The sequence below is a fragment of the Eubalaena glacialis genome, chromosome 3 (assembly GCF_028564815.1).
Source record: "Eubalaena glacialis isolate mEubGla1 chromosome 3, mEubGla1.1.hap2.+ XY, whole genome shotgun sequence".
NCBI lineage: Eukaryota > Metazoa > Chordata > Mammalia > Artiodactyla > Balaenidae > Eubalaena > Eubalaena glacialis.
The window spans coordinates 127,226,631-127,253,193 of NC_083718.1; the positions used below are offsets into that span (position 1 = coordinate 127,226,631).

General features: G+C 36.6%; 1 protein-coding gene across 2 annotated transcripts in view; it reads left to right on the forward strand.

The window, feature by feature from the left end:
• Nucleotides 1-26,150, forward strand: part of USP33 (ubiquitin specific peptidase 33) — a 62,382-nt gene extending 36,232 nt beyond the window's left edge. The window contains exons 10-24 of one of the 2 annotated variants that reach the window (XM_061186425.1): nt 668-1,079; nt 3,138-3,278; nt 4,521-4,636; nt 5,799-5,971; nt 6,072-6,166; nt 7,532-7,565; nt 9,512-9,557; nt 10,000-10,180; nt 10,582-10,708; nt 11,868-12,037; nt 13,196-13,277; nt 13,926-14,034; nt 24,115-24,217; nt 25,376-25,444; nt 25,846-26,150. In XM_061186425.1, the coding sequence (XP_061042408.1) occupies nt 668-1,079; nt 3,138-3,278; nt 4,521-4,636; nt 5,799-5,971; nt 6,072-6,166; nt 7,532-7,565; nt 9,512-9,557; nt 10,000-10,180; nt 10,582-10,708; nt 11,868-12,037; nt 13,196-13,277; nt 13,926-14,034; nt 24,115-24,217; nt 25,376-25,444; nt 25,846-26,003 (2,016 nt within the window). In that variant the 3' untranslated portion in view covers nt 26,004-26,150. The remainder of the gene's footprint in view (nt 1-667; nt 1,080-3,137; nt 3,279-4,520; nt 4,637-5,798; nt 5,972-6,071; nt 6,167-7,531; nt 7,566-9,511; nt 9,558-9,999; nt 10,181-10,581; nt 10,709-11,867; nt 12,038-13,195; nt 13,278-13,925; nt 14,035-24,114; nt 24,218-25,375; nt 25,445-25,845) is intronic. The other variant, XM_061186426.1, reaches the window with a different exon arrangement.
• Nucleotides 26,151-26,563: the final 413 nt, after the last annotated feature.

Genomic DNA, 26,563 nt, shown 5'->3' on the forward strand with positions numbered 1-26,563 from the left:
CTGTTTCATCGACCTGTAATTTTTTGGATTGATACCAATGGCAGTTTCAATTATTGCACTTTATATAATGTTTTTTCATGTTAATACCTGGTCCTCACATATGTTTCTTCTTCAAAACACTACCTGTTCTCTGTTAACTTTTTCTGTTGCAAATTCCTGGATCACAGAGACTTGGTAGACATAAGTTGGGACCTACGAATTTGTATTTTCAACAAACATTCTAGGTTGATCAAGGATTTTTGAGATACAGTGCAAAATTGGATAAAGCTTTAGTTTTAAGCCAAACTTATACTTGAATTTGGGATATCTCTCTGAATTCTCATTGTCAGATGAGGCAAATCCTTACTCCTCAAGTTTTTTAAAATAGCAGCAGTACTAAAGCTGACCTCCAGATCATCTTCAGTTTTTTGTTGCTGTTGTTTATTGTTTTTTTTAGTTTTAATTGAAATACATGTTCAGTTTTTTAAGTACTTTTGTTTTATTTACATAACTTTTTAGAACTTAGTGCTTCCTATCCCTCCAATGCCTTATGTCTACAAAGTTGTATTTCCTTAGTATAATGCTACACATTTAGAAATCAGTTGCTAACCACATTTTGTATATTTTCTCATTTCTACATACATGTATTTTTAATGAAATGGTAGTATCTATGTTGCTTATATATTAGGATGCTCAAGAATTCCTTCGATGTTTAATGGATCTGCTTCATGAAGAACTGAAAGAACAGGTCATGGAAGTAGAAGAGGATCCTCAAACTATAATGACTGAGGAGACCGTGGAGGAAGACAAGAGCCAGTCAGATGCAGATTTTCAGTCTTGTGAATCTTGTAGCAGCAGTGATAAAGCCGAAAATGAAAATGGGTCTAGAAGCTTTTCTGAAGATAATAATGAAACAACAATGTTAATTCAGGATGATGAAAACAATTCAGAAATGTCAAAAGATTGGCAAAAAGAGAAGATGTGCAATAAGATTAATAAAGCGAATTCTGAAGGAGAATTAGATAGAGACTCTGTGTCTGAAACAGTTGACTTGAACAATCAGGAAACTGTCAAAGTGCAAATACACAGCAGAGCTTCAGGTGACAATTTTTATAATTTGCAAATGATAGTGTTTCATTTTTAGACAAAGGGTGCAAGATGTGTTTATATTTAAGATGATATTTGTAATTTTACCATTTTCTGATTTGGGGGAGAGCGGAATTAGCCTGACATGTGACTTTAGAATACATTTCTGATTTACATGTTAATGTTCACAGTTTATATTTAGCATAATAAAAATGAAATAGAATAATTAATAGCTTTAGCTTAATATTTTGTGTGTAGTATATGACATTATAGTTCAACCATACTAATTGAAAGAAAGAGGGTATTAAATAGATGTTACTTTTGGGCTTTCTAACTAGTAGAGTTTAGTACTATTTGCATGTGAGTGTTAAGTTAATGTCACTTAAAGCAGATTCGGTTGAGATCTGCAAAATAGCAAAATAATCCAAATTGTAGACTGTTAGATTTAGATTGCTGTCATTGGAGTCATATCAGCTACGAAATACTTGGTGTGTGTTTGGCATAGGAGTTTAATTAAACTATAATGAACCCTGTTACGATAGATTATACCGTAATACATGTCATTGTTCCTTTGGGAAAGAGCAAGTGGCCAAATGAAAGATAGTTGAGCTAGGTTGCTTTGCATTTTACATTTATTTCTTCTAGGGTTAACTTGTGTTAGCTTACTGTGGTATTTAATTCTCCAAAGCACATAAAATTAAACCATCAGAGGTTCAGATTCTCTGACCTTAAAATAAGTGGTAGACAAGGAACATAAAAAATTTATCATTTGTAATTACTGAAGAGTAGGAACTACTAAACAATTTACTTACGTTTTTGAACCCCACATTTTTTCTGGAGGAGAAGGATATTTTCTTAACCACAGGAATACTTGTGGTTCACCCATGTGCAGTACATAAATGCCTTCTAGTCAGGAAAACGTGTGAGGCTCCTTGATTATACTGATGTTATGTTTAGAAGTTTAGATGTGGTTAGAAGTTGTTTAGTCAATAGATATGTGAAATTTCAGTATTGAAAGACTTAGCCATCTGCTATCTAGCCTTTCCTCATCAAAAGCCTGATTAAGCCTGATTACTTGACATACTGGTTCTTTATTGTTCCATAGCAAGTTTATTCTTACAATTAGTAACTAATTGATGACCTGGATTAGGGATCTGGACTTTTACATTTTCTGATTGAAAAATGTGACAAAGACCGTATATGACACGCAAAACCTAAAATATTTACTATCTGGTCTTTTACAGGAATCATTTGCCAATCCCTGACCTAGATGATATTAACTTTATTCCCTTCTGAAAGGCTAGAGCAAGTCTCCTCCTCTTTCTTCCCTCAATATTATGCAGTCTGCTTTTAGTCATGGTTGGGATAATGAGAAATGCCTCTGTGAAAGTAATAAAAGTCATTTATTTTGCATTATCTGGAAAATTCCCTGAAATCATTCTGTTTCAGGGTCTGTTATGTACAATTCTCTTTTCTTCATTCAAATACTTTTTGAGCAGTCTCTTGCCCTGGAATATATGTTATGTACTAGGAATCCAACAGCAAATCAAGATAGCTCTCATAGAGCTTATATTTTCTTGATTCATAATTTACTTCCAAAAAAGGTGTTTTTTTCTGACAGAGGGTTTTATTTCCTTTTATAACAGAGTAAAATAATTTATAATTACTTTATGCCTAAATTTCTTGTTAAATTTTGCTTGCTGTGTCAGTTTGGGAGGATAATCTCTTTTTCTCCCATATGGTTTTAAAGCTTTCTAAAAAACTGCCCTAAATTGCTTTTGTTTTTTAAATACTAAGTTAGGACAAATATGATCCTCTTTGGCTTTATATTTCCACACTTATATTTGCACACTTTCTGGATTGCTTACAACGGTAATGTGTTATAAATGTTAATTAGATTCCTAGGGGGAAAGTCATTGTTAGTTTGCTTAGCAAGCCTAATGTCTATCAGGTATTTCACCTGACATTTATTAATGTGAATTGTGTTCAGAATCTCAGATGAAGAAAGCTTTATTTGACAGGTGGAATAATTTTACTATTTAAGGTAATAATACAAATTTTAAATATTACAGAATATATTACTGATGTCCATTGGAATGAGCTGTCTACATCACAGACCCTCCCATCAAGTGAAGGTGTTAACCCACGTTTATCAGCAAGCCCTCCGAAATCAGGCAGTTTGTGGCCAGGATTGGCACCCACACACAAAAAAGGTAGAAGTTTCAGTTATTCAGGTTCCTTTGCTTTGATAGTTTAAAGTGTTAATTATGAAATATTATTCAAGCTTTTTAAATTGACAGCATACTTTTACACAACCATGATTTAAAATTTTTGTGAGTGTGTGGCACAAATTTACATACAACAGAATTCACTCTTTTGGTGTAGGGGTCTGAGTTTCAACACGTGCATAGATTGTTACCATCACCACAAACAGAATATAGAACAGTTCCAGTACTCCAAAGAATTCCCTTATACTACCAGACCATCCCACTACTCCTCCCAAAGCCCCAGCCCTGTGAATCTGTTCTCTATTCCAGAATGTCATATAAATAGAACCATACAGATGTAGTCTTTTGAAACAGGCTGCTTTCACTTAGCGTAATGAATTTGAGATACAGTCACATCGCAGGTCTGAATAGTTCTTTTTTATTACTGAGTAGTATTTCATTGTGTGACTGTACTACTGTTTATTCACTCACTGACAAATACTTGAATTTGTTTCCAGTTTTTGGCAATTATGAATAATGTTGCTATAAACATTTATGTACTGGTTTCTGTATGAACATAAATTTTCATTTGTTAAGGGTAAACACCTGGATGTGGGGTTATTGGGTTTTATGTTAGTTTTATGCTTAATGTTGTATGAAATTGTTTTTCAGAGTGGCTGTATCATTTTGCTTTCCGACCAGCTATGTATGAGAGTTCCAGTATTAGAAAATGTAAAACTGTAAAACTCTTATAAGAGTTTTCATGACCTTGTGTTAGAATTCTTTAAAGACATCAAAGACATCAAAAGCATGATCTGTAAAAGAAAAAAATTAAAATCTTTCTTGGCAAAAGACACCATTAAGAGAATGAAAAGATAAGATTGGAAGAAAATATTTGCAAATCGCATAGCTGACAAAGGACTTGTATCTAGAATACATAAAGAACTCTCAAAGCTTAATAGAATCCTTTCTTCAAATAAAGCCTTACTTGGAAGCAAAAACAAATAAGTAAAAGCAAAACTATTCTGGTTGAAGTCAAGATGGGAAGCTGAATACTTTCTATTTCATCATGGTTTCTCTTTGAGGTTTTTGTGTGTGTGTGTGTTTTCTTTAGGTAATGCTTTTGAATGGTATTTTGACAGATTTCTTCAGCATAGTAATTTTGCTGTTAAAAGATTTCAGAAAAAAATGCTAAAGGAACTACTTTGATTTCTAAAAAAAATTTCTATACTTGTTTTTCAATCCTAGCTCAGACTGCGTCATCTCCAAAGAGAAAAAAACAGCACAAGAAATACCGAAGTGTTATTTCAGACGTATTTGATGGAACAATCATTAGTTCAGTGCAGTGTCTGACGTGTGATAGGGTGAGTATGAAAGAATTATAATACACAGGAAATTTCTTTCAAATGCTCTTTTTAAAAAAAAACCTGACAAAATGGTGTGAAAGTTTAATTTCTTCTCCTTGTTGTTGATGATTATACATGTATTTCTTGTGTTTGCAGAAGTATAAATTGATTCTAGGAGTAGAACTTGTTTTTTGGAAGCAATAGTAACATACTGATTTAAGGATGGGCCTTGACCTGTCACTGGACAGGCATGCATTTAGCAGGAAGAATTAACTTAGTTCTTCATCTCTGGTCACATACAAAGGAGATATGTTGCTCAGCAACGAGAATTTGTAACACATGCATATTCTCCCAAGGCTGATGAAATTAGTAGGAAACTGTTGTTATTCACAGACACAAGGCTATGTATGTATCTTCTCCACTTGGTTGTATGGCTTGTAAATATTTTCCCATGTTAAGTTTGGATTCAGATAATAAAAGTAGTATCAGGTTCATACACAAGAGCATGAATTAAAATCATCATGAGATTTTTAATAATACCTCTAAATTCCTGAGTTTCCTAGAGGTTTTCTTAAGAACAGTTTTACTTCAGTGCAGTGATGAATATAATTAAGATGAATGTAAAATGACCTATCTCAAAAAAAAAACCAAAAAACCCCAAAGTAAGTTTTCAGTTATTGTGTTAGAATTAAGTCAAATCTAAGGGTTTTCAATAGGGTTATCTTAATGTAGGCTATTTTGGTACCAGATATTTAAATGGAATTATCCTGAAATGTTTTCAGCTGTTTAGGTTTCGCATCTTGTTTTTTAAGCTACAGTTAAAAACTATCACTAGAGGTCATTTTCAAAAATAAATGCAGTAGTGCTTAACAGTTTGGACCTCAGGCTACAGTGGCTGTGTGTGAGATACTTCTCTTTACTGCAATGTCCTTGACTAATGGGGATGTTAGTAGTTACCTCATAAGGTTTATGTGAAGATTAAATTTAGAACAGCACCTGGTACAAAGCAATTTTGCTTTCGTTATTACTATTTTAGCTTTGTTATTACTATATAAAAAGCAGTTTGTTTTTTTGTTTTTTCTTATTATAATTAGCTTTGATCTTTGCCGTCTAAAATCTATCCTCAAATGTTTGTGCTGGATTATTTTCATCCCATTCTTAAAACACAAAACAATTTTAGGTGTCTGTAACCCTCGAGACCTTTCAAGATCTGTCCTTGCCAATTCCTGGCAAGGAAGACCTTGCTAAGCTGCATTCATCAAGTCATCCAACATCTATAGTCAAAGCAGGATCGTGTGGTGAAGCATATGCTCCACAAGGGTGGATAGCTTTTTTCATGGAATATGTGAAGAGGTATGTATGTGTTTTCTTTGTATTAGTTGATTGTTAAAACTGCTGTTTCTGCTGTACTGGCAGAACATTTCCTTTCTTTTTTCTATCAATAATGTTTCAGGTTTGTTGTCTCATGTGTCCCTAGCTGGTTTTGGGGTCCAATAGTAACCTTGCAAGATTGTCTTGCTGCCTTCTTCGCCAGAGATGAACTAAAAGGTAAGAAATACGAAATAGTTTTCATCTATGGCTAAACTGTTGTAAGTGATCTAAAATACTAGTGGGGCTAAATATAGAATGTATTCATAAAAGCTGAGTTTTTTTTTTTTTAATTTATTTATTTTTGGCTGCGTTTGGTCTTCATTGCTGCGCGCAGGCTTTCTCTAGTTGCGGCGAGCGGGGGGCTACTCTTCGTTGCAGTGCGTGGGCTTCTCATTGCGGTGGCTTCTCTTGTTGTGGAACACGGGCTCCAGTAGTTGTGGCACGCGGGCTCAGTAGTCGTGGCACGTGGGCTCAGTAGTTGTGGCTCGCGAGCTCTAGAGCACAGGCTTAGTAGTTGTGGCGCATGGGCTTAGTTGCTCCGCGGCATGTGGGATCTTCCTGGACCAGGGCTCGAACCCGCGTCCCCTACATTGGCAAGCAGATTTTTAACCGCTGCACCACCAGGGAAGTCCCAAAGCTGAGTTTTTTTTAAAATTTAATTTTGGCTGTGTTGGGTCTTCGTTGCTGTGTGCGGGCTTTCTCTAGTTGCGTCGAGCGGGGGCTGCTCTTCATTGAGGTGTGTGGGCTTCTCACTGCGGTGTCTTCTTTTGTTGTGGAGCACGGGCTCTAGCACGCAAGCTTCAGTAGTTGTGGCACGTGCGCTCAGTAGTTGTGGCTCACGGGCTCTAGAGCGCACGCAGGCTCAGTAGTTGTGGTGCACGGGCTTAGTTGCTCTGCGGCATGTGGGATCTTCCCGGACCAGGGCTCGAACCTGTGTCCGCTGCATTGGCGGGCGGATTCTTAACCACTGCGCCACCAGGGAAGCCCAGAGCTGAGTTTTGAGGCAGCTCAAATAGTACTTGCCCATATTGCCACAGTGCCAGTATCTACCGTGACAACATAAACACTATAAATAATATCCTGAAATAATTGATACAAATTCCTATAGTACTAGACAATACGGTATTTGAAGTGTCTAAAATCTTCTCTGGGATTGAAAAAAGAGAAAATTCAACCAAAATATAAAAAACTTACTTGTATATCTGGATTAGTCTGAATTTCTTCATAGTATTTAAGATCCAAGCCTTCACTAATTTTGTGTGTCCAGCACCTTGCTTGGACATATAACAAGCAGTCAGTAAATTTTGTTGAGCGAATAAGTATACAGGATGTTATTTGAGATACGCCTTCAAGGTTGAAAAAAGAGCAGGTAGAGGGTTTTGTAGGCTTGGTAAACGTGCTGACTCGAGCAGAGACTAAAAAATGTGAGCCTTCTGTTACTGTTCTACGGGTTCAGCATCGCAAGCTCAAAGAATTGCAGAACCAAAAGAAAATAACTTGCTTTTAGTTTGAGAGGAATGACCAGATCTGTTCTCTTTTCAGGTGACAATATGTACAGTTGTGAAAAATGCAAAAAGTAAGTGTCATTGGCAATGCTTTCAATTGCATGTTTTGTATTTTAAATGGTATTTTTCTTGGTAATTTGAATTGGGCATGTGGGGTTAATTTTCCGTTTTATTTAGAAAAATATAAAGGCCAGTAAGCTTTGTCCTGGTAAAAAATGCCTGGTTGTTCTGTAAAACAAATCTGAGGTTAAATATTTAACAAATTTAATAGGCTTAGCTAAGATGTGACAATGTATTTTTTTTAAAATTTATTTTATTTATTTATTTATTTATTTTTGGCTGTGTTGGGTCTTCATTTCTGTGCGAGGGCTTTCTCCAGTTGCTGCAAGTGGGGGCCACTCTTCATCGCGGTGCGCGGGACTCTCACTATCACGGCCCCTCTTGTTGCGGAGCACAGGCTCTGGACGCGCAGGCTCAGTACTTGTGGCTCACGGGCCTAGTTGCTCCGCGGCTTGTGGGATCCTCCCAGGCCAGGGCTTGAACCCATGTCCCCTGCATTAGCAGGCAGATTCTCAACCACTGCGCCACCAGGGAAGCCCTGTGACAGTGTATTTTAAGATATAAAATAAGTATGTAATTTTGCATAAAACATTTTCCAAATATGTTGTAAATATATAGTAGGATATATAACATACATTTTTATTACATAGGTTAATTCTGTCATCATAAATAACGCAATATTCTTTTCTGGTTTACCACCTTAACAGGCTAGATTTAGGAAGTGAAAGTGACTATAAAGGTACATAGTTTCAAGTTTGTGTAAAATTCAGAAAGGTTATACCACCTCTAATGTTACCTGCGGTATGAGGGCCAAATAAAAAAGACAGTTAAGAAAAGTATGATTTTATTTCTTTATATCTACTACTAGCTGCGTTCTTCTATCTTGTAATAAGTTTAGGCTTTTAAGGCTTCTTGTTGATGAGTTAGAAAAGTAAATGGAGAATTGAAAGCAAATATGTCTGAGGTAGAGTGAACTGCAAAATTTTTCTGAATCTCTCTGATAGAAAAATAATGGCCTCCGAATAAGATCTATTAATAGAGTCTTCATAATACAAACTTCTGGCTTTTGTCAAAAACCGAGGGAAATGTTGATCTGTAGCTGTTGGTCTTCTTCATCACAAAAAGGAATAGTATATTGTTAGGTCAATAAGGAAGAAAAGCTGCCTTGTACTTTCTAGAAAAAAATACACCTCTAGTGAATTGGAAAGTATTTATTATCAGTTTGTCCTTGAAGCCACAGCTGATAGCAGAAGACGGAGTTGGCCCAGAGGGGGAATCTTTCTTGGAAAAACAGTGCCAACTAGGAAAAAGATAATAGTGAAGATGGAAAAGAACTTGCATCTACCCCAGAATCCAAAGTAGAGATCTGTCAAATATAAATTAATATTGATTATTGGGAATTCCCTGGCAGTCCAGTGGTTAGGACTCCGCGCTTTCACTGTTGAGGGCCCGGGTTCGATCGCTGGTTGGGGAACTAAGATCCTACAAGCCGCGTGGTGTGGCCAAAAAAAAATTTTTTTTGATTATTAATAATAACCACTCTATTTTAAGTTATTTGTTTTCACATTTAGGAATAAAGGTTGTAATATATTGACCTGACCAACCAATTCTATAAAATTGGGATTTTATTTTACCCAGTTTTACGTGCTATCTGAATGTTATAAAGGCATAGCCAGGCCATAGATAGTAGAAGATTTTCATCAAAGAATTATACAACTCTAAATTTTTATTACTGATGTCTTAATTTAAATAATTTTTTTACAATAAGGGGTTCCAGTGTTTTATTAGTATTTTTTTAATTGGTAGCATATAATTCAGTAGTAAGCATTTTTAGCCTGATACCTTTATTTCTGCATTTTCTAAAAGATTTTGCTGTATATTTGAAAATACTAAAGGTTTTGTAGATTTGTATGGGAAACAGGTTTATTAAAATTGGTTTTCTCTTTTCACCCCTTAGATTGAGGAATGGAGTAAAGTTTTGTAAAGTACAAAAGTTTCCTGAGGTATGGGCTTTATCACAATTTAATTTATTTTATGTGATAGGTAAGGCATTAATATAACACAGTGTAGTAAATTCTTTAGCTTTGGTTGAAGAATGGAATGGTTCTATTGACCAGTGGCTGTGTATACCCTATTAAGATTATCCGTTTTTAAAATACTGAGTTGCATACCAAATAAGTGCCTTTAGCAGTAAAACTATGTTGAACACAGTTTAATCAGACACTGTAGGGTCATGCAGGTATAAAGTGTAAAATTGGAGAAGCCAGTAGCTATGAACTTAGGAAATACCATGTTTCATCATTTCCACATTTTAACATCTCTGGAATCAGGTTATCAGAATTGCAGGATAATGTTTAATCTTGACAATATGTATATTTAGTAGACTCTTATGTAGCATATGAGATAGTAGAATTTTAAATAATCCTACGTTTCTCTTTTAAAAAGATTTTGTGCATCCATCTTAAAAGATTCAGACATGAACTGATGTTTTCCACCAAAATCAGTACCCATGTTTCATTTCCATTGGAAGGCCTGGATCTTCAGCCATTTCTTGCTAAAGATAGTCCAGCTCAAATTGTTACCTATGATCTTCTGTCAGTCATTTGTCACCATGGAACTGCAAGTAGTAAGTATCCAAGTTTGACATATGTTTTTAGATTTAAAAAAAAAGAAACATCTGAGTTGATCTCTTAAACAAGACCTGATTGGACACAAGAAAAAAGTATAAAAGTAGATTTTTATTAATTATTTTATTTTGGTTATTAAACACGTCAGAAATTTTAGGAAATTGAGTAATTTTACTCTGAAGTTTAAAATACTGGAAATTATGTTTTTATGTAAAGCTAAATAATAAGGACCTTAACATGATTATTTTTACACTGGGTTTTTAAGATTACGTTCTCTGTCCTGATTTTCATTTCCTCAAGTGGTGGTGGTAAGGGTACCTACTGGAAAAAAATACGAACATAGTTCTTGCTATATCTTTTTATTACTGAAATTATTTAAATTTTTTCTGCTTAAATTCAGGTGGACACTATATTGCCTACTGCCGAAACAATTTAAATAATCTCTGGTATGAATTTGACGACCAAAGTGTCACTGAAGTTTCAGAATCTACTGTACAAAATGCAGAAGCTTATGTTCTCTTCTACAGGTGAGGAAATAACTCTCCTGGATAGGCTGTTTTGACAAATATGACAGAACATCTCATGTTGAGGTTAACAGTGACTTCTAAGACTTTCAAAGTGGATTGCTGAGTAAAGATTAGAAATTGTTTTGCTCTCATTTCATTATGTGAGTAAAAGTGAAAGGTTGCATGCAGAATGATCTTTTGTTAAGAGAATGTTAAGTCATTTAGTTGAAGGGCAAAGGAATATATTTTGTTTTAGAAAGACTGGTTTTAATTTTAAAAATTAGGCACTGACAGTAGGAATTAAGAACCAAATTTTCTTCTAACATAGCTAATAAAGGAGGTATTGGACTTCCCTGGTGGTCCAGTGGTTAAGACTCCGCCCTTCCAACGCAGGGGGCATGGGTTCAATCCCTGGTCAGGGAAGTTCTGCATGCCACGCGGCATGGCCAAAATAAAAATTAAAAAAAAAAAAAGGAGGTATTAATATAAAAATAAATCCTTGGTACCTTTTAGTATCTTCTAAAAGATTGTAATTACTAAAACAGGAAAGCAGATTAACTGTTTAGATCTTATTAACAATCATTTGAATGTCTGTTCTATAGCAATAGTTATGTGGATACTAGTAGTTAAGATATAGTATCACCCCTAGAGTGTGTAATGTAGTGGGGGCAGGGTGGAACAAAGTATATTTCTCATGAATAATTTTCAAGACCTAACAAGATTCACAGTACAGTCCACCCTCCATATCCATGGGTTCCACATCCGAGGATTCAACCAACGGCATATTGAAAATATTGGGGGGAAAAAGATTCCAGAAAGTTCCAAAAAGCAAAACTTAAAATTGCACACCAGTAACTACCTGCATACCACTTATGCTGTATTTACCAGTGTTTGCATAGCATTTACATTTTTTAGGTATTATAAGTAATCTAGAGATGATTTAAAGTATATGAGAGGCTGTGCATAGGTTATATGCAAGTGCTACACCATTTTATATAAGAGACTTAAGCATCCACAGATTTTGGTATTTGCAGGGGTCCTGGAACCAATCCCCCACGGATATAGAGGGATGACTGTGTTAATGTGTGTGCTAAGTCTAATAAGTGAGCGGAAAAATCCACTTACTAATCTAATGGAGTAAAATGCATATTGAATTTAATGAATCACTGTCCCTTAATAGGAAGAGCAGTGAAGAAGCACAAAAAGAGAGGCGGAGGATATCAAATTTGTTGAACATAATGGAACCAAGTCTCCTTCAGTTTTATATTTCTCGACAGTGGCTAAATAAATTTAAGACCTTTGCTGAACCTGGCCCTATTTCAAATAATGATTTTCTCTGTATTCATGGAGGTAAGAAACTCTGTAATGGAAAGTAGTGGTAGGGATTTGCTGTTAAATAATTTACAAATAAGGAAAGAGCCAAGAATTTTCCTCTTCCATTTATTTTCCATTTCCCCATCTACATTCCAACTTAAACGTGTTTAATTTGCTTTGGTTTCAGAAATTAGCTTTTTCTTCTAATTATAGGCAATCTGTAGCCTTTTCATAGAACAGATATTTACTGAGTACCTGTTCCAAACCCTGTGCTAGAGCCTGAAAATACCAGAAACACTATTTCTATTTGCATAGCTTTAATTTCATAGTAAAGACAGATGCATAAACAGGTAATTATGGTGCAGTGAACACTTCTATTGCCCATCATTTTTCTCAGCTGAGAGACCTGCAGCTCCACCTGTATCCGTGGCTCTTATCCCTTTTGTCTAAATGAATAGCTGGCTCTTTTGCTAACTATGAAAATGTACTCGGAGTTTAACAAAAAAACCTCATGCAGTTATTTGCTAAATGTAATTTATGCCTTTGTGACTGACTGTGTTAGTGCTTGTTCCCATGACAACCTTAGTGTAACACCTTAATTAAATTTCATGGTTGAAGACTTGATATTCTCATTAATTAATTATTTTTGCAGTGAAACCACAAGAGATAGTAGAAATGTCCCGTATTGGATTTAGAAATCTAAAGCTTGAAAATATTTCTGTATGTGAATTTTTCTCTTATTATTTCCCTACTTGAGCTACTAACTTAAGTCTCTTCCGGTTCCAAATCTCCCTATGATCCTTTTATGGCATTTATCTGTGCCTGCCTTTTATTATGGTTATTCATATAAATTCTTCATTTCTACTGCTAGCTCATAAGCTCCATGAAGGAAAGATTGTCTCTGATTTATCTCTGGCTTGCCCCAATACACAGTCAAGGCTTAGTAAAGATTTATCTAAGTTAAGTACTTGAACATCTTGGTTAACTTATTTTTCTCTATTTCAGTCTTGGTTAACTTACTTTTCTCTATTTCAAGAAATATGTTCATCTTTAGGAACATATTCTTATACTTAATTTTTAACCTTTTGGGGAGAGCTTTTAAGAATAATGATTGGAAAAAATGCCAGTGATTAATCAGTTAAAAGTAATATAAAGGAATTTAAGAATGAGACAGACCCATTTAAACTTTTTTAGGTGTTCCTCCACGAAAAGCTAGTTATATTGAAGACCTGGTATTGATGCTGCCTCAGAACATTTGGGATAACCTATATAGCAGGTTTGTTTTTTTAAATCAGACAATATGGTATTGTGGAAATCAGTTTGTGAAATTCGTTAAAAGGAGATTGGATTATTTTGTATATGCTCCCTGTGCTGTATGTTGCTTATGTGGAATATTCCCTTCTTCCTTCATTTATTCACTCTGAAGTGTGAGTAGAGAGACTTTTGTGGCTAGTGTGGCCCTAGTCTAGATAATTAATTCTAAGTTTTATGTTCTGATAATCTGTATCTCTGAAAGTATGCCGTGATATTTTTCTTAAATATTTTTTCTTAAATATTGACAATAATTCATTCTATGAATTCTTACTTAGTGGCCAGGGGAAGCCTCCTTCTAATTAAAACTTGATTAAAACTGTGGCTGTGTATAACTTAAGATTTATATGTTGTATGCTAACTTTTGACAGCCACTTCTTTTACTTTATGTTGTTGCAACAAACATATTTTGGAACAAAAGTAGCTGTAAGGGAAAGTTGAAATACAGATGAATCAGTAAGTCAATAAACTGATAAAATCAGCGACCCTGAAAAACATAAAATCAGGTCCTTACGATAATTTGGTTTTTACATTTTACTAAAACTTGGACACATTTCCTAGAACATCAGCTTACTTCCAGATTATCATACTTATTAAATTCTTCATGCATTAGGTATGGAGGAGGACCAGCCGTCAACCATCTGTACATTTGTCACACTTGCCAGATTGAGGCGGAGAAAATTGAAAAAAGAAGAAAAATTGAATTGGAAATTTTTATTCGGGTAAAAAAATGATGCTTTTCAAATTATAAAAATGATCTAGAATAAAGATAAAGAACTGACAATTAGAGGAACAATGTTAGTGAAATGATTGGATGAAAGAGTTGTAATACATTTTAAGTCTCATGGGCTCATAACAGTGAGAGACCCCAGTCAGGTGACTATAGTTCTAGTGAGTTAAGTTCTTCTTTTGGGGGTTTTTGTTTTCATGGATTGGTAATAAATTTTGTTTTATGTATTGGCACTGGCAAGAAATCTCCTTATTGAAATGGTAAATTATAAGTTTCCTTAAGTTAGTGGTTTTTCTGAAAGCATCTACTCAGATTGCATTCTTTACTTCCACCCCTTTGTGAAATATAATATTGTTTGGGGGGGACTCTCTATACTTATACCTAGTTCCCACAAAGTGAGTATGTTATGAGGCATTTCTTGATTGCAAGCAACAGAAAGTCTGATCACAGAATCAATAGGAAGAGCTGAATAACCAGGTTTTATGGACAAAGACTGGTATAGTTCCATTTGTCTAGGTAGCAAGAAGTAAGTTTCTTCAAAGTGCTGCTGTCAGTAATACAGCTCCAACCATTTATTTATTATTCGGATTCCTAGTAGAGAATCCTACTAGAGTTTGAGTCACCTGAGAGGCATGTTCATTGATATTTCTATTGAAATTATATTGGTGGAGGGATAATTCTATAAGGGAAGATTGAGATTCTTTTAGTAAAAGAAGGGGAGAAGTTAATTGAGCAGATATTATAGATGAACAGTACATTCCATGTTGTGGCCACAGGCTTCTTTTCATAGATTTAGGGGTGTTTTGTGTGTGTGTGTGTGTGTGTGTGCCCTTGCCTAAAGTAAAGAAATTTTCACATACACAGGAAGATATTACAGGTGTGGATTGATTTATTGTGCTTGAGCCTCATTTGCTTTCTAAATATAAGGAGGCAAATTTTAGTTGAATATTAAAAGTAGTTCATTCCATGAATGCTTAAATAAATGGCTAATGACTATATCCATTAGGGTTTTTTTCTTAAAAAAAATATTTATTTATTTATTTGGCTGTGCCGGATCTTAGTTGCGGCACACAGGACCTTCATTGCCACGTGCAGGATCTTTAGCTGCGGCATACGAGCTCTTAGTTGCGGCATGCATGTGGGATCTAGTTCCCTGACCAGGGATTGAACCCGGCCCCACTGCATTGGGAGCATGGCATCTTAACCACTGGACCACCAGGGAAGTCCCATACGTTAGGGTTTGATCAACAGAAGCCATTCTAAGTATTTTGAGTAGAATAGGAATACAGGCAATGAAAGACTTAAATAACTACTAAAAAGACTGGGCAGTGAAGATCAAGAAGACCATAGCTGACTTTCAGGAAATCTGGAAGGCTGCCATACTGGAGGTAGGAGTGAGGACAGCGGCTCAGAGTGGGGTCTGAGAGCCCAGACAAGGTAAAGAAAGCTTCTCTGTAGTGGTGTGGGCCTGATCAAGGATGTTGGAGCCCAGGCAACGTAACAGTGGATGCCCGTGTTGGCTGGAGATTGGTGTGTGAGGCGGCACAGCTTAGTGGTGGTGGTAAAATTGAGGGATTGATTCCATGTGTAGGATTGATCAGATAATATGAGTGTAATGAGAGCCAGATTTCTTACTGTCAGATAAGGGAGTTACAGATATCGAAAGAGAGGAAACTAAAATGGACTCTTTGTTATTGGATTAAAATTGTAGGCATCTTTGTGAGCTCACTGTAATAGATACATATATACATATAGAGGTATAAATGTGTGTATGTGTACACATATATAGAAATAAATGATGCACCTAAGTTAATTTCCTAACTCTGGCACTGAAAAGGCCTGGAAGCAGTAATAACTCCAGGAGGATTGGGCCTACCTAGCTCTCTTCGGATCTTGGCTTCTAAACATCTTTCTCCAGTAAAAGGAACCAGCCCTCCTTGGAGAAATGGCTGCTTTCAGGGCCGGGGCAGGGGAATTACAAGATGAGCTTGGAATTTCTTACTGTTCCAGAAATTAAAGAAGTTTTTGAAGAATCATGGGGAAATGTCAAAAGTACACAGAAGCCAGCTTGAAGAGACTTTTACTTGCCAAATTTGGGACAATTTATGCTTCAAAATAAATTATAATGGTATTATAATGCATTAAACAAAATAGGAGACATTGTGTTCATACCGTTATAAATAAATAAGTGAATAAATTGAAAGACTGATGCGGAATGGAGTATTAACATAGTTCCAGCTTATTCCCCACAAACTACGTATTAATTTCGAAGAGAAAAGACTAAGCAAGAAGAGTCTGGCACCAACTCAATGAAGTCATTAAAGTGAACATCAGTAGCAGTGGAACATATCAAAATCATGTGCTAGGACAGGATACAATGAGAAGAACATAGCATCACTTGTTTGGTAGACAGTGCATAACCTGAGTTTCAAATGAGGAAAGCCAGGCAGAGACAAATTGGGGGACATTTTATAAAACAGCTGGCTTGTAATCTTCAAAATTGTCAAGATCGTGAAAGTCAAGACTGAGGAACTGTGCCACCTTAAAGGAAATATGAAGTTACATGCAACAAGTGATTCTTGCTTGTTTTTGTTTTTTGTTTGGTTTTTTTTTTTCGTCCGAGCGGCATGTGGCATCCTAGTTCCCCGACCAGGGATCGAATCCGCACCCCCTGCAACGGAACCGTGGTGTCTCAACCACTGGATCGCTAGGGAAGTCCCAACAAGTGATTCTGAACTGGATCTTTTGGCTATAAACATTATTGGATCAATTAGAAAAACTTGATGGAGTCTGAGGATTAGGTGCTAGTATTATATCGATGTTAATTTCCACATTTTTATCATTTGTGTTAAATGTGTAGGAAAAAGTCCTTGTGTGTTTAGCAACTTACTCTGAAATGGTCTAGGAAAAGAAAATTTCTTTGTATTGTACTGGAGTTTTCCTGTAAGTTTGAGATTGTTTCAAAGCTAAAAAGAATTTTTTAATTGCACAAAGCTTCTGGAAATTACCTATGTTGCTTACCACTGGCAAGTCTCAGGAGAATGCTCAGAAACTTGATAGACTTGATAAGCCGCTAATCTCAGGACCCTGGTGGGTTATCCCGAGGATGCTGCTGTTAAAGACGTTAGCTGCCTATGGCACCTAGTGAGGGGTTCTTGGGAAGATGCTTGGAAGTGGTGGCAAAACGCTACTTGTGCCATCTGTGGAGGCCTCAGTCCTGCCACAACTGCCACCAGAGGACGTGGGGGAAGTTTCTCTTTCTCTTGTGCCTTCCGTATATTGCATATATCATTGGCAGTGGCTGATCTGGAGCACTACTGGCAAGCGATCCTGGAAAGTGAAGTCTTCTCTTTTCATAGAAGAGAGTGTAAGAATGAATGGAAATGATGCATTAACAGACAATAAATACAGTATAGTTTGCCCCCCTTGTCATATGCATTCATACATCAGCAACAACAGTAGCAGTAGTATCATGTTTCTGCCTAACATGATGCAGCTAGCTCATGTACCAATAGATGCAGCATTTATCCTTTCCCTAAACTTGGGAAACCCGAAGTCCCATCAGTCAGTATATCCATTTCTGGATGATGATCATTCATATTTAGTTCAGTCAGTTTAGTCATAATCTCCCTTTTACATTCTGCAATCTAAAGAATAAACCATAAGATTAACCACCAACAACATACCTTATATGAAATAGAGGAATGAAAGAAAGGAAAAATAAATTGGTAATTTTTCACAAATTCAGAAATATTTACAAATATGTATTGGGTTGGCCAAAAAGTTCGTTGGGTTAGTGAATACATTGTTCAATAAAATTCTTGGTGAAAATGAAAAAGGTGTCTTTTAGTTCTACTTAAAACCAAATGAACTTTTTGGCCAACCCAGTGCATGGGGGAAGGAAGAAATATGTGTCTACAGCTTATAACTACCCATTCCATATTCTGTTTTCTCAGCCAGCACTTCAGCTGGTTAGTTACCTGATAAAGTAACCCAGACCTTCGTTCCTGAAGACTCTGAGCTCTTTGTAGTCTTGCCTGTGTTAGATTTCTCTAGTTTATGAGCTTTTAATCTGTGGATATGGAAATACTGAATGGTGCTTATAGTGGATTGAATGCTGGTCCCCAAAAAAGGTGTTTCCGTGTCCTAATCCCTGTGAATTGACTTTATTTATGAAAAGGGTCTTTTTATATGTAATTAAGGATCTTGAGACAAGATCAACCTGGATTATCTGCATGGACCCTAAGTCTAATGATAAGTGCCCTTATAAAGAGATGCACAGAGGAGAGATACACAGAGAGAAGAGGTGAAAGCCATATGAAAACAGAAGACAGAGATTGGAATATACACTCACAAAGCAGAAGGTTGAAGAGGCAAGGAACCGAATCTCCCCTAAATCTCCTCTTCTTCTCCACAAGAAGCATGGTCATGCCTACACCTTGGTTTGGACTTTTGACCTCCAGAACTTTGAGAGAAAAAATAATCTGGTTTCAGCCACCAAGTTTGTGGTGATTTGCTATAGCCCCCCTCTGAAACTAATACAGTGGGTATAACCTGATTTTCAGACATAGTTCTCCCTGTTTCTGTTGTGTAGTAGTCATTTTATTCTACTTTTTATATAGCCCTACCCCCTTTGCCTCTTGGTTCAGTGACATGAGGAACCCAAAATGGCCAGAGGAGTGTCTCATCTTCCAGTCCAGTAAAATCATTGTTGTGTCCCTTTGGAACCTAATACCTCTAAACTAGTAGAGGCCAAAGTTGTGATAACTAGAAGCAAAAAAGCTTTTGTGTCAGTAGGTAGTAATAGATAAACTCTCCTACTTCCTTTACCTGGTACCTACCCTCATGTTTTCTGGTTGTGGGAAAAACAGCACCATAGGGTTGTTTCTAGTTTGGGGCATATACTCCATCCTATAGGATAGTACCAACCCCACAGTGTTTTGCCACCCAGGCACAAAAACAGTATTCAGTAGGCCAGCAACTTTTAGGTGATGCCATATGGTAAAGTCAGTGAATTCTATGGATGTGAGCCTATTGCTTCATTTATTTTGTGTAAAATTAGTTACATAATCAGAGGTGATACGGGATATCATCTCAGGAAATGAGACATTCAGTAAGACCAACAATGGTGATACTGGAAGAAACATTGTAGGTTAGGAAGGTAGGCCCAAATCCAGTTCTAAGCATTTGTAAATCATTTATCATCAAGGGGCTTGTATATATCCAGATTATATAATATAAAGAATTCGTACAACTCAAGAAGATAGATATTCCAATTTAAAAATAAGAAAATATTTTAATACACATTATCCTTAAGATATGAGTGATAAGCACATGAAAAGGTACACACTCTCAGTAGTCATCAGTAAAATGCAAATTAAAGCCACAGTGAGATACCATTACACACTTCTTAGAATGGCTAAAATAAAGAAGTGGACAATATCAAGTTCTGACAAAAATGTAGAGCAACTAGAATTCTCATATAAACACTGTTGGTGGGCATGTGGTGTCACATGCCGGATGACAACCAGTTTGACAATTTCTTATAGGTTAAACAAACACTTAGCATATGACTCAGCAATCTCACTCCTAGGTATTTACTCCAGAGAATGAACACTTATGTCTGCAAAAACCTGTACACAAATGTTCATGAGCAGAATTGCTCATAATTGCCCCAGACTGGAAATTGATATGTCTGTCAGGTGGCAAATGGATAAAAAAGCTGTGGTATACTACTAAGCATAAAAAAGGTAGAACTACTGCTGCATGCAGCAATATGATGAATCTTAGGAACATTATGCCAAGTGAAAGGAACAAGACAAAAACGACTATGTAATGTCTAATTCCACTTATATGAAATATCTAAAAAAAAGATAGGGACTTCCCTGGTGGCACATTGGATAAGACTTTGTGCTCCCAATGCAGGGGGCCCAGGTTCGATCCCTGGTCAGGGAACTAGATCCCACATGCATGCCGGAGCTAAGAGTTCGCCTGCTACAACTAAGGAGCCTGCGAGCTGCAACTAAGGAGCCCTTGAGCCACAACGGAGACCCAGTGCAACCAAATAAATAAATTAATTAAAAAAAAAAAACAAACACAAAGTAGGTCAGTGGTTTCCTGGGGCTGAGAGGAAGTGATTGATTGTAAACTGGCACAGGGGAGTTTTTGGAGTGTCAGAAGTGTTTTAAACTGGATTGTGTTGGTGGCTGCACAATTATAAACTTACTGAAAACCATTGAACTTTACACTAACACTGTGTGGATTATACTTTAATGAAGCTGTTTTATAAAATGCAAGTCTATAATTATTCCATAAAACTAGGGTTTTTTTTGTCTTTTTCTACCACCACCCCTTTGAAAAAAAGCAAAAAAGCAATGTCTTAGTGTAAAAAAATAACAGGACTTACCTGGCGGTCCAGTGGTTAAGACTCCGAGCTCCCAATGCAGGCGGCCTGGATTCCGTCTCTAGTCAGGGAACTGGGATCCCACATGCCACAAAAAAAATTTTAAAAAACAAAACAGAACACTAGAGTACAAAAATAGGTGCCCTTTCTAGACTGGAAATTAAGTGGAGTTTCTGAAAAATTGAGAAAGCAGATAGGATCAGTTTGAAGAAGCGAACCAACGTCATGGGAAATGACCACACAGGCTTTAAGCTTGGAAGCGGCAGATACTAATAGTGATCTCAGCACTCTGCCCCCTGCATTGTACTAAGCAGCAAACACGAAGGTGTCTGCTTGGATTGAGCAGTGAATGTGGACCCTTGGGTTGGTTAAAGAAGGCGTTACCTTAGATAGCTTGTAATACCTAGAAAGAATTGTGTCTTCCTAAGTTATGCCTTAAAATAAATGATTGATCCTCAGAGAGATGCATAAGGATATTGTATCCTAAAAACAAAACAAAACTCAATAGATGGGTTGATTGAATGGCAGAATAAATACTGCTGGAGAGCATATTAGTGTACTGAAAGATCTAGTGAAGGGTTTCTCCTAAAATGAAGCACAAGGATAAACAGGTGGAAAACAAAAGTTTTGACACGTTGGATAGATACAGAATCCAATGTGTTTCTAATAGGTATTTTAGAAGAGAGTAGAGAGATGGAACTCCTTTTAGAGCAACAGTGTAATTTCCGAGAACTAGAGAGAAACAGATGCCTTTAAATAACTGGGGTGATTATACTTAACTCAATTTTCAAAAGCCCCCACCTAGACACATAAGGAAGAAATGTCCTAATGCCAGAGAGAAAGAAAGTCCTGAAAGTGTCCAAACCTGGTAATGCTGTGAATGAAACGGATTCATCTGACAGAATCAGTCTAACATTACATTTCAGAAATCTCAGTTCTCTAAGGATAAGTTGTACATCACAGGAACTCCAAACTTTAATTCTTTACCTGGAGACAAACATGCCTTGATTTCATCAGAGGCAACCACAACATTATTCATTGTCTTTCATTGTTCTGTGGAAGCAGCTACCTTGTGTCCCAGAAAGATCCTTGCCCTCAAAGAGCTTACATTTAATAAATAACAAATACATTATATATCAAAAGGTAATGAGTTCTATGGTGAAGGAAGATATCTAACAGGATAAGAGGATCAGGAGTATAGTGATGAGGGGAGGAGTCAGGTGCAGTTATAAACAGTGGGATCAAGATCGGCCTCATTGAAAAGGTGACATTTAAGCAAAGACTTGAAGGAGGTGAGGGAGATATTCAAATATCTGTAAAAAGAAGGGATACCCATGCAAAGGCTTTGAGAGACAGGAATGTATCTGCTTGATTTTGGGAATAACAAAGAGGTTTGTGTGACCACAAGTGAATAAATGAGGAGGAAAGTACTAGAAGATGAAGTCAAATCATGGGGCCAGATCATAGAGGTACTTCTGAGCCATTATTATAAGGATCTCTGGGGACAATGGCAGGGTTTGGATTAGATTTGATCATAGGGGAGAAATGAGCTGAACTTCACTGTTTTTGTCCATAGGTAGTATGTACCGTGGGCATTTAGTTACCCAGCATGAGATATCTTCAGGAGTCTCACTGTCTTTTCACACTATTACAATTAGATAATTTTCAAATACCCTTCATTTTCCTCAGGCTCTGTTGCTGTTCCTCTCTCTCTTTTTTTTTTAAAATTTATTTATTTAATTTATTTTATTTTTGGCTGCGTTGGGTCTTCGTTTCTGCACGGGCTTTTCTCTAGTTGCGGCGAGCGGGGGCTACTCTTTGTTGCGGTGCACAGTCTTCTCATTGCGGTGGCTTCTCTTGTTGCGGAGCACGGGCTCTAGGCACGCAGGCGTAAGTAGTTGTGGCGCACGGGCTTAGTTGCTCCGTGGCATGTGGGATCTTCCCGGACCAGGGCTCGAACCCGTGTCTCCTGCATAGGCAGGCGGATTCTTAACCACTGCGCCACCAGGGAAGCCCCTGTTCCCCTCTTTCTATGCCGGTTTTTCTGTCAGTTTGGTTTTTGGTTTCGTCTCGTTTTGTTGGGGTTTTTTTTTTTGTATGGTTTTTTGTTTTTGTTTTGTTTTTTAAATTTAATTTTTTTTAAAAATTTATTTATTTAGTTTTTTTTTATTTTTGGCTGTTTTGGGTCTTCGTTTCTGTGTGAGGGCTTTCTCTAGTTGCGGCAAGTGGGGGCCACTCTTCATTGCGGTGTGCGGGCCTCTCACTATCGCGGCCTTTCTTGTTGCGGAGCACAGGCTCCAGACGCGCAGGCTCAGTAGTTGTGGCGCATGGGCCCAGTTGCTCCGCGGCATGTGGGATCTTCCCAGACCAGGGCTCGAACCTGTGTCCCCTGCCTTGGCAGGCAGATTCTCAACCACTGCGCCACCAGGGAAGCCCTTTTTGTTTGTTTTGTTTTGGCTGAGCTGCGTGGCTTGCAGGATCTCAGTTCCCCGACCAGGGATTGAAGCCGGGCCAGGGCAGTGAAAGCCCGGAATCCTAACCACTAGGCCACTGGGGAACTCCCCAATTCGGTTTTTTAATTGAAAGTTGTAGAAGTCAGATTGGCTAACTTAAGCAAAAAAAAGAAATTTATTGAAAAGAAAAATTGAATAACCAGACCTCCAGAAATTCAGGAACCAAGGTATTCCTGTATAGCTAACAAAATTGACATTGGAATGACTCCATTCAAATCATTAGGTTACTCCTCTGAAGATTTCCATTTCTAGTAGTTTTGCCTCGTTTGAGTCACATACCCATTTCTTGGGCCTTAGGACTAGAGGAGGAAGTAGAAGGTCTTCAAGGACTGTCCCACCACTTTTGAGAATTTATCCTATATATATGTTGTTGTTGTTTTTAAAAATATTTATTTATTCATCTTTGGCTGCATTGGGTCTTCGTTGCTGTGCCTGGGCTTTCTCTATTTGCGGTGAGCGGGGGCCACTCTTCGTTGTAGTGGCTTCTCTTGTTGCGGAGCACGGACTCTAGGTGCACGGGCTTCAGTAGTTGTGGCTCGCGGGCTTCAGTAGTTGTGGCTTGCGGGCTCTAGAGCGCAGGCTCAGTAGTTGGGGCGCATGGGCTCAGCTGCTCTGCGGCATGTGGGATCTTCCCTGACCAGGGATCGAACCTGTGTCCCCTGCATTGGCAGGCGGATTCTTAACCACTGCGCCACCAGGGAAGTCCTATATATATATGTTTATTGTCTATGAAATAACATGTACAGAACTTTTCGTTTCAACATTCTGTTTGTAATAGCAACATGTCTACCAGTATCTTAAGTGAATGGAAGTAAGATGTAGACAGTGGGTATGGTATGTTTAAATAAGATTTACACATCAGATTTTTAATAAATATGTGGAGTATTTATTGCTTTGAAGACTTTTTCTTGACCATTTTCACTTATACAATCATTATGCCCCTTTTGTGTATACTTGATAAACTTTGAGATATAACCTAGAATGTTTATTAGGTGTTACCATGTATCCTAGTATTAAGTTAACCTAGCATCAACGTTAAGTCACATTCTTTGTGTGTGAGGAATTGGCCTTATCAGATGCTGAAGTAGAATGGTTGTATTGTTCTGCTACAAAGCAAGTTCTAGATTTTAGATGACTAATTTTTTTCCCTCTGTAGCTCAACAGAGCATTCCAAGAGGAGGATTCTCCAGCTACTTTTTATTGCATCAGTATGCAGTGGTTTAGAGAATGGGAAAGTTTTGTGAAGGGTAAGGATGGAGGTAAGTGTTTAACTGAAAGACGAAATTCTTTGCAGATTTTTTGTTTATTTAACAAATGTTTTTTGAATATCTACATGAACTTGGGATTACACTACAGAACAAGAGAGAAAAAAACGTACATTCTAGTTTATATGTTGGTTGTTTTTAATTTTTTAAAAACTTTCATGGATTATAGCATATTCATAGCAGATATAAAGGAACTGAATAAAAATTAGTCTGTGATCTTAACATTGAAAAATTTTTTAAAAAATCCTTCCAACAATAAGATTGGTTAAATTATAGTTTATCCATTACCATAGGATACTATGTGGACTTTAAAAATTATTTGTGTAACAGTGTTTAAAATTTAAAAATAAGATGTTCTTGATATATGAAAAAGGTTATAATGCAGTATGCATAGTTGGAACCTTTTGTTTAAAAAAAGAAAAAGGCAAACATATGCAAAGGCAGAAAGACCTCAAAGGTACTAGAACAGTTTGCCTGTCTTTCTGTAGTAGGATAACAGTATCTTTTTCCTTCTTGTGCCTTTTTTTTTTTTAAACAGTTTTTGATAATGAACATGCACTGTACTTTTGTATCCAGGGGGAAAACAGGGTTTCTTTCCTTAAATTAAAAAAAGGATGCACTTTGGGAATTCGCTGGCAGTCCAGTGGTTAGGATTCCACACTTTTCACTGCTGAGGGCCTCGGTTCAATCCCTGGTCAGGGAACTAAGATCCTGTAAGCCGCAGCGCGCAGCTTTTTTTTAAAAAAAAAAAGCATTTTAACATTTCATTTTATAATGCTTTTATTTTTAGTTTAATGACGGTCTAAAACCAAAAATTGCATTTCTTTTTAAATTACAAAGAATTGTTCTTTTGTAGCATTAAAAGTGCATTGTAACCTGTAATCCCCAAATGGATACTTAAGAAATCATTTTTATTAAATTTTGGATGGTACTGAGAGAACTTCTCTCAGCTTCTTTCCTGGTTCCATTTTGGGGGAATTAAGACCCAAAAAGGAAGAAACTCAAAAGAAGACAGTTAAGAACTGACTATAATAATCTGACTAAAAAATAATCTGATTATACAGTTATAGCCTTCATTAATTCAGGCATAGAAATATGCAGTTCTTTGGTGCATTTATACATTTTGATTATTTGTTTTTCCTTTTGACTTAGATCCTCCAGGTCCTATTGATAACACTAAAATTGCAGTCACCAAATGTGGCAATGTGATACTCAGGCAAGGTAAGTTTGACTAATACTATTAAGTCTTTACTTGTTAGTAATTTGTCACACTGTTAAGAATATATCATCACTAGCCATCTATTTCACCTTTATATCCAGCTCAATGATGTAATTCATACATGAATTAAGACAAATAGTGGAAAAATTGCCAATGTTTAATTTTTATCCGAAGAAAGATTTTAAGGCTGTTAATAGGAGGCAGGAAAAAGGATCTCTAACTTTTTAAGGCAGACCATAAAGTTGCAACTTATAACAGTATGGGCCGGTAGTCTGAAGATTCATGTTCCAAAAGTTCTCAATTATTCCTAGAGTATTCATGCTGGGGGTACATTATGAAAGCTTTTGCAGTATGAATATGTAGGTTTGTAAATATTATTCTTTCTCTATATACTTAATTTTAGGAGCAGATTCTGGTCAGATTTCTGAAGAAACATGGAATTTTCTACAGTCTATATATGGTGGGGGGCCTGAAGTTATCCTACGACCTCCGGTTGTTCATGTTGATCCTGATGTAGTACAAGCAGAAGAAAAAATTGAAGTAGAAACTCGGTCTTTGTAATTTTGAGGATATAGAGAGTTCTGATGAGAAATCATTTTCACTTCTGCTGACATATTCCCATGCAAAAACATTCCTAAAAGCATGTTTATTTTCTTCATTTTTAATATTTTATCTTTCATTCCTTCTTACTGGGCATTATGGAAGAATGTGTCAAAATGTATAATATTCTACAGGTTGGTATATTTAATGCTAGATAACTTATCATAAAGTCTTTCAGTGTAATATTTTTGAAAAAAGAAGGAATAATTGTGATCATTTGGTAATCAGTAGGTTATCTTTGATCTTTATACTACATGTAAATCCATAGTATCCTTTGTAGCTTTGTAAATACTTTTGCTTTGAAAACTTTTTCATTACTCTAAGCCACCATAATTCTGACCAATCTTTTCAGTTCTCCAAAAACCTAATTTAATTGTATAGTTTTGACATGGCTGCATATAATAAAGAGCCTATTTTAAATGCAGAGTAGTAGTCAGAAAAATGTTGTTAATCTCCTAAAGCTCAGGAAACTGTTAGGGTGTCACTTCTTTTGCACTGCAGCATATAAACTAGCATATTAA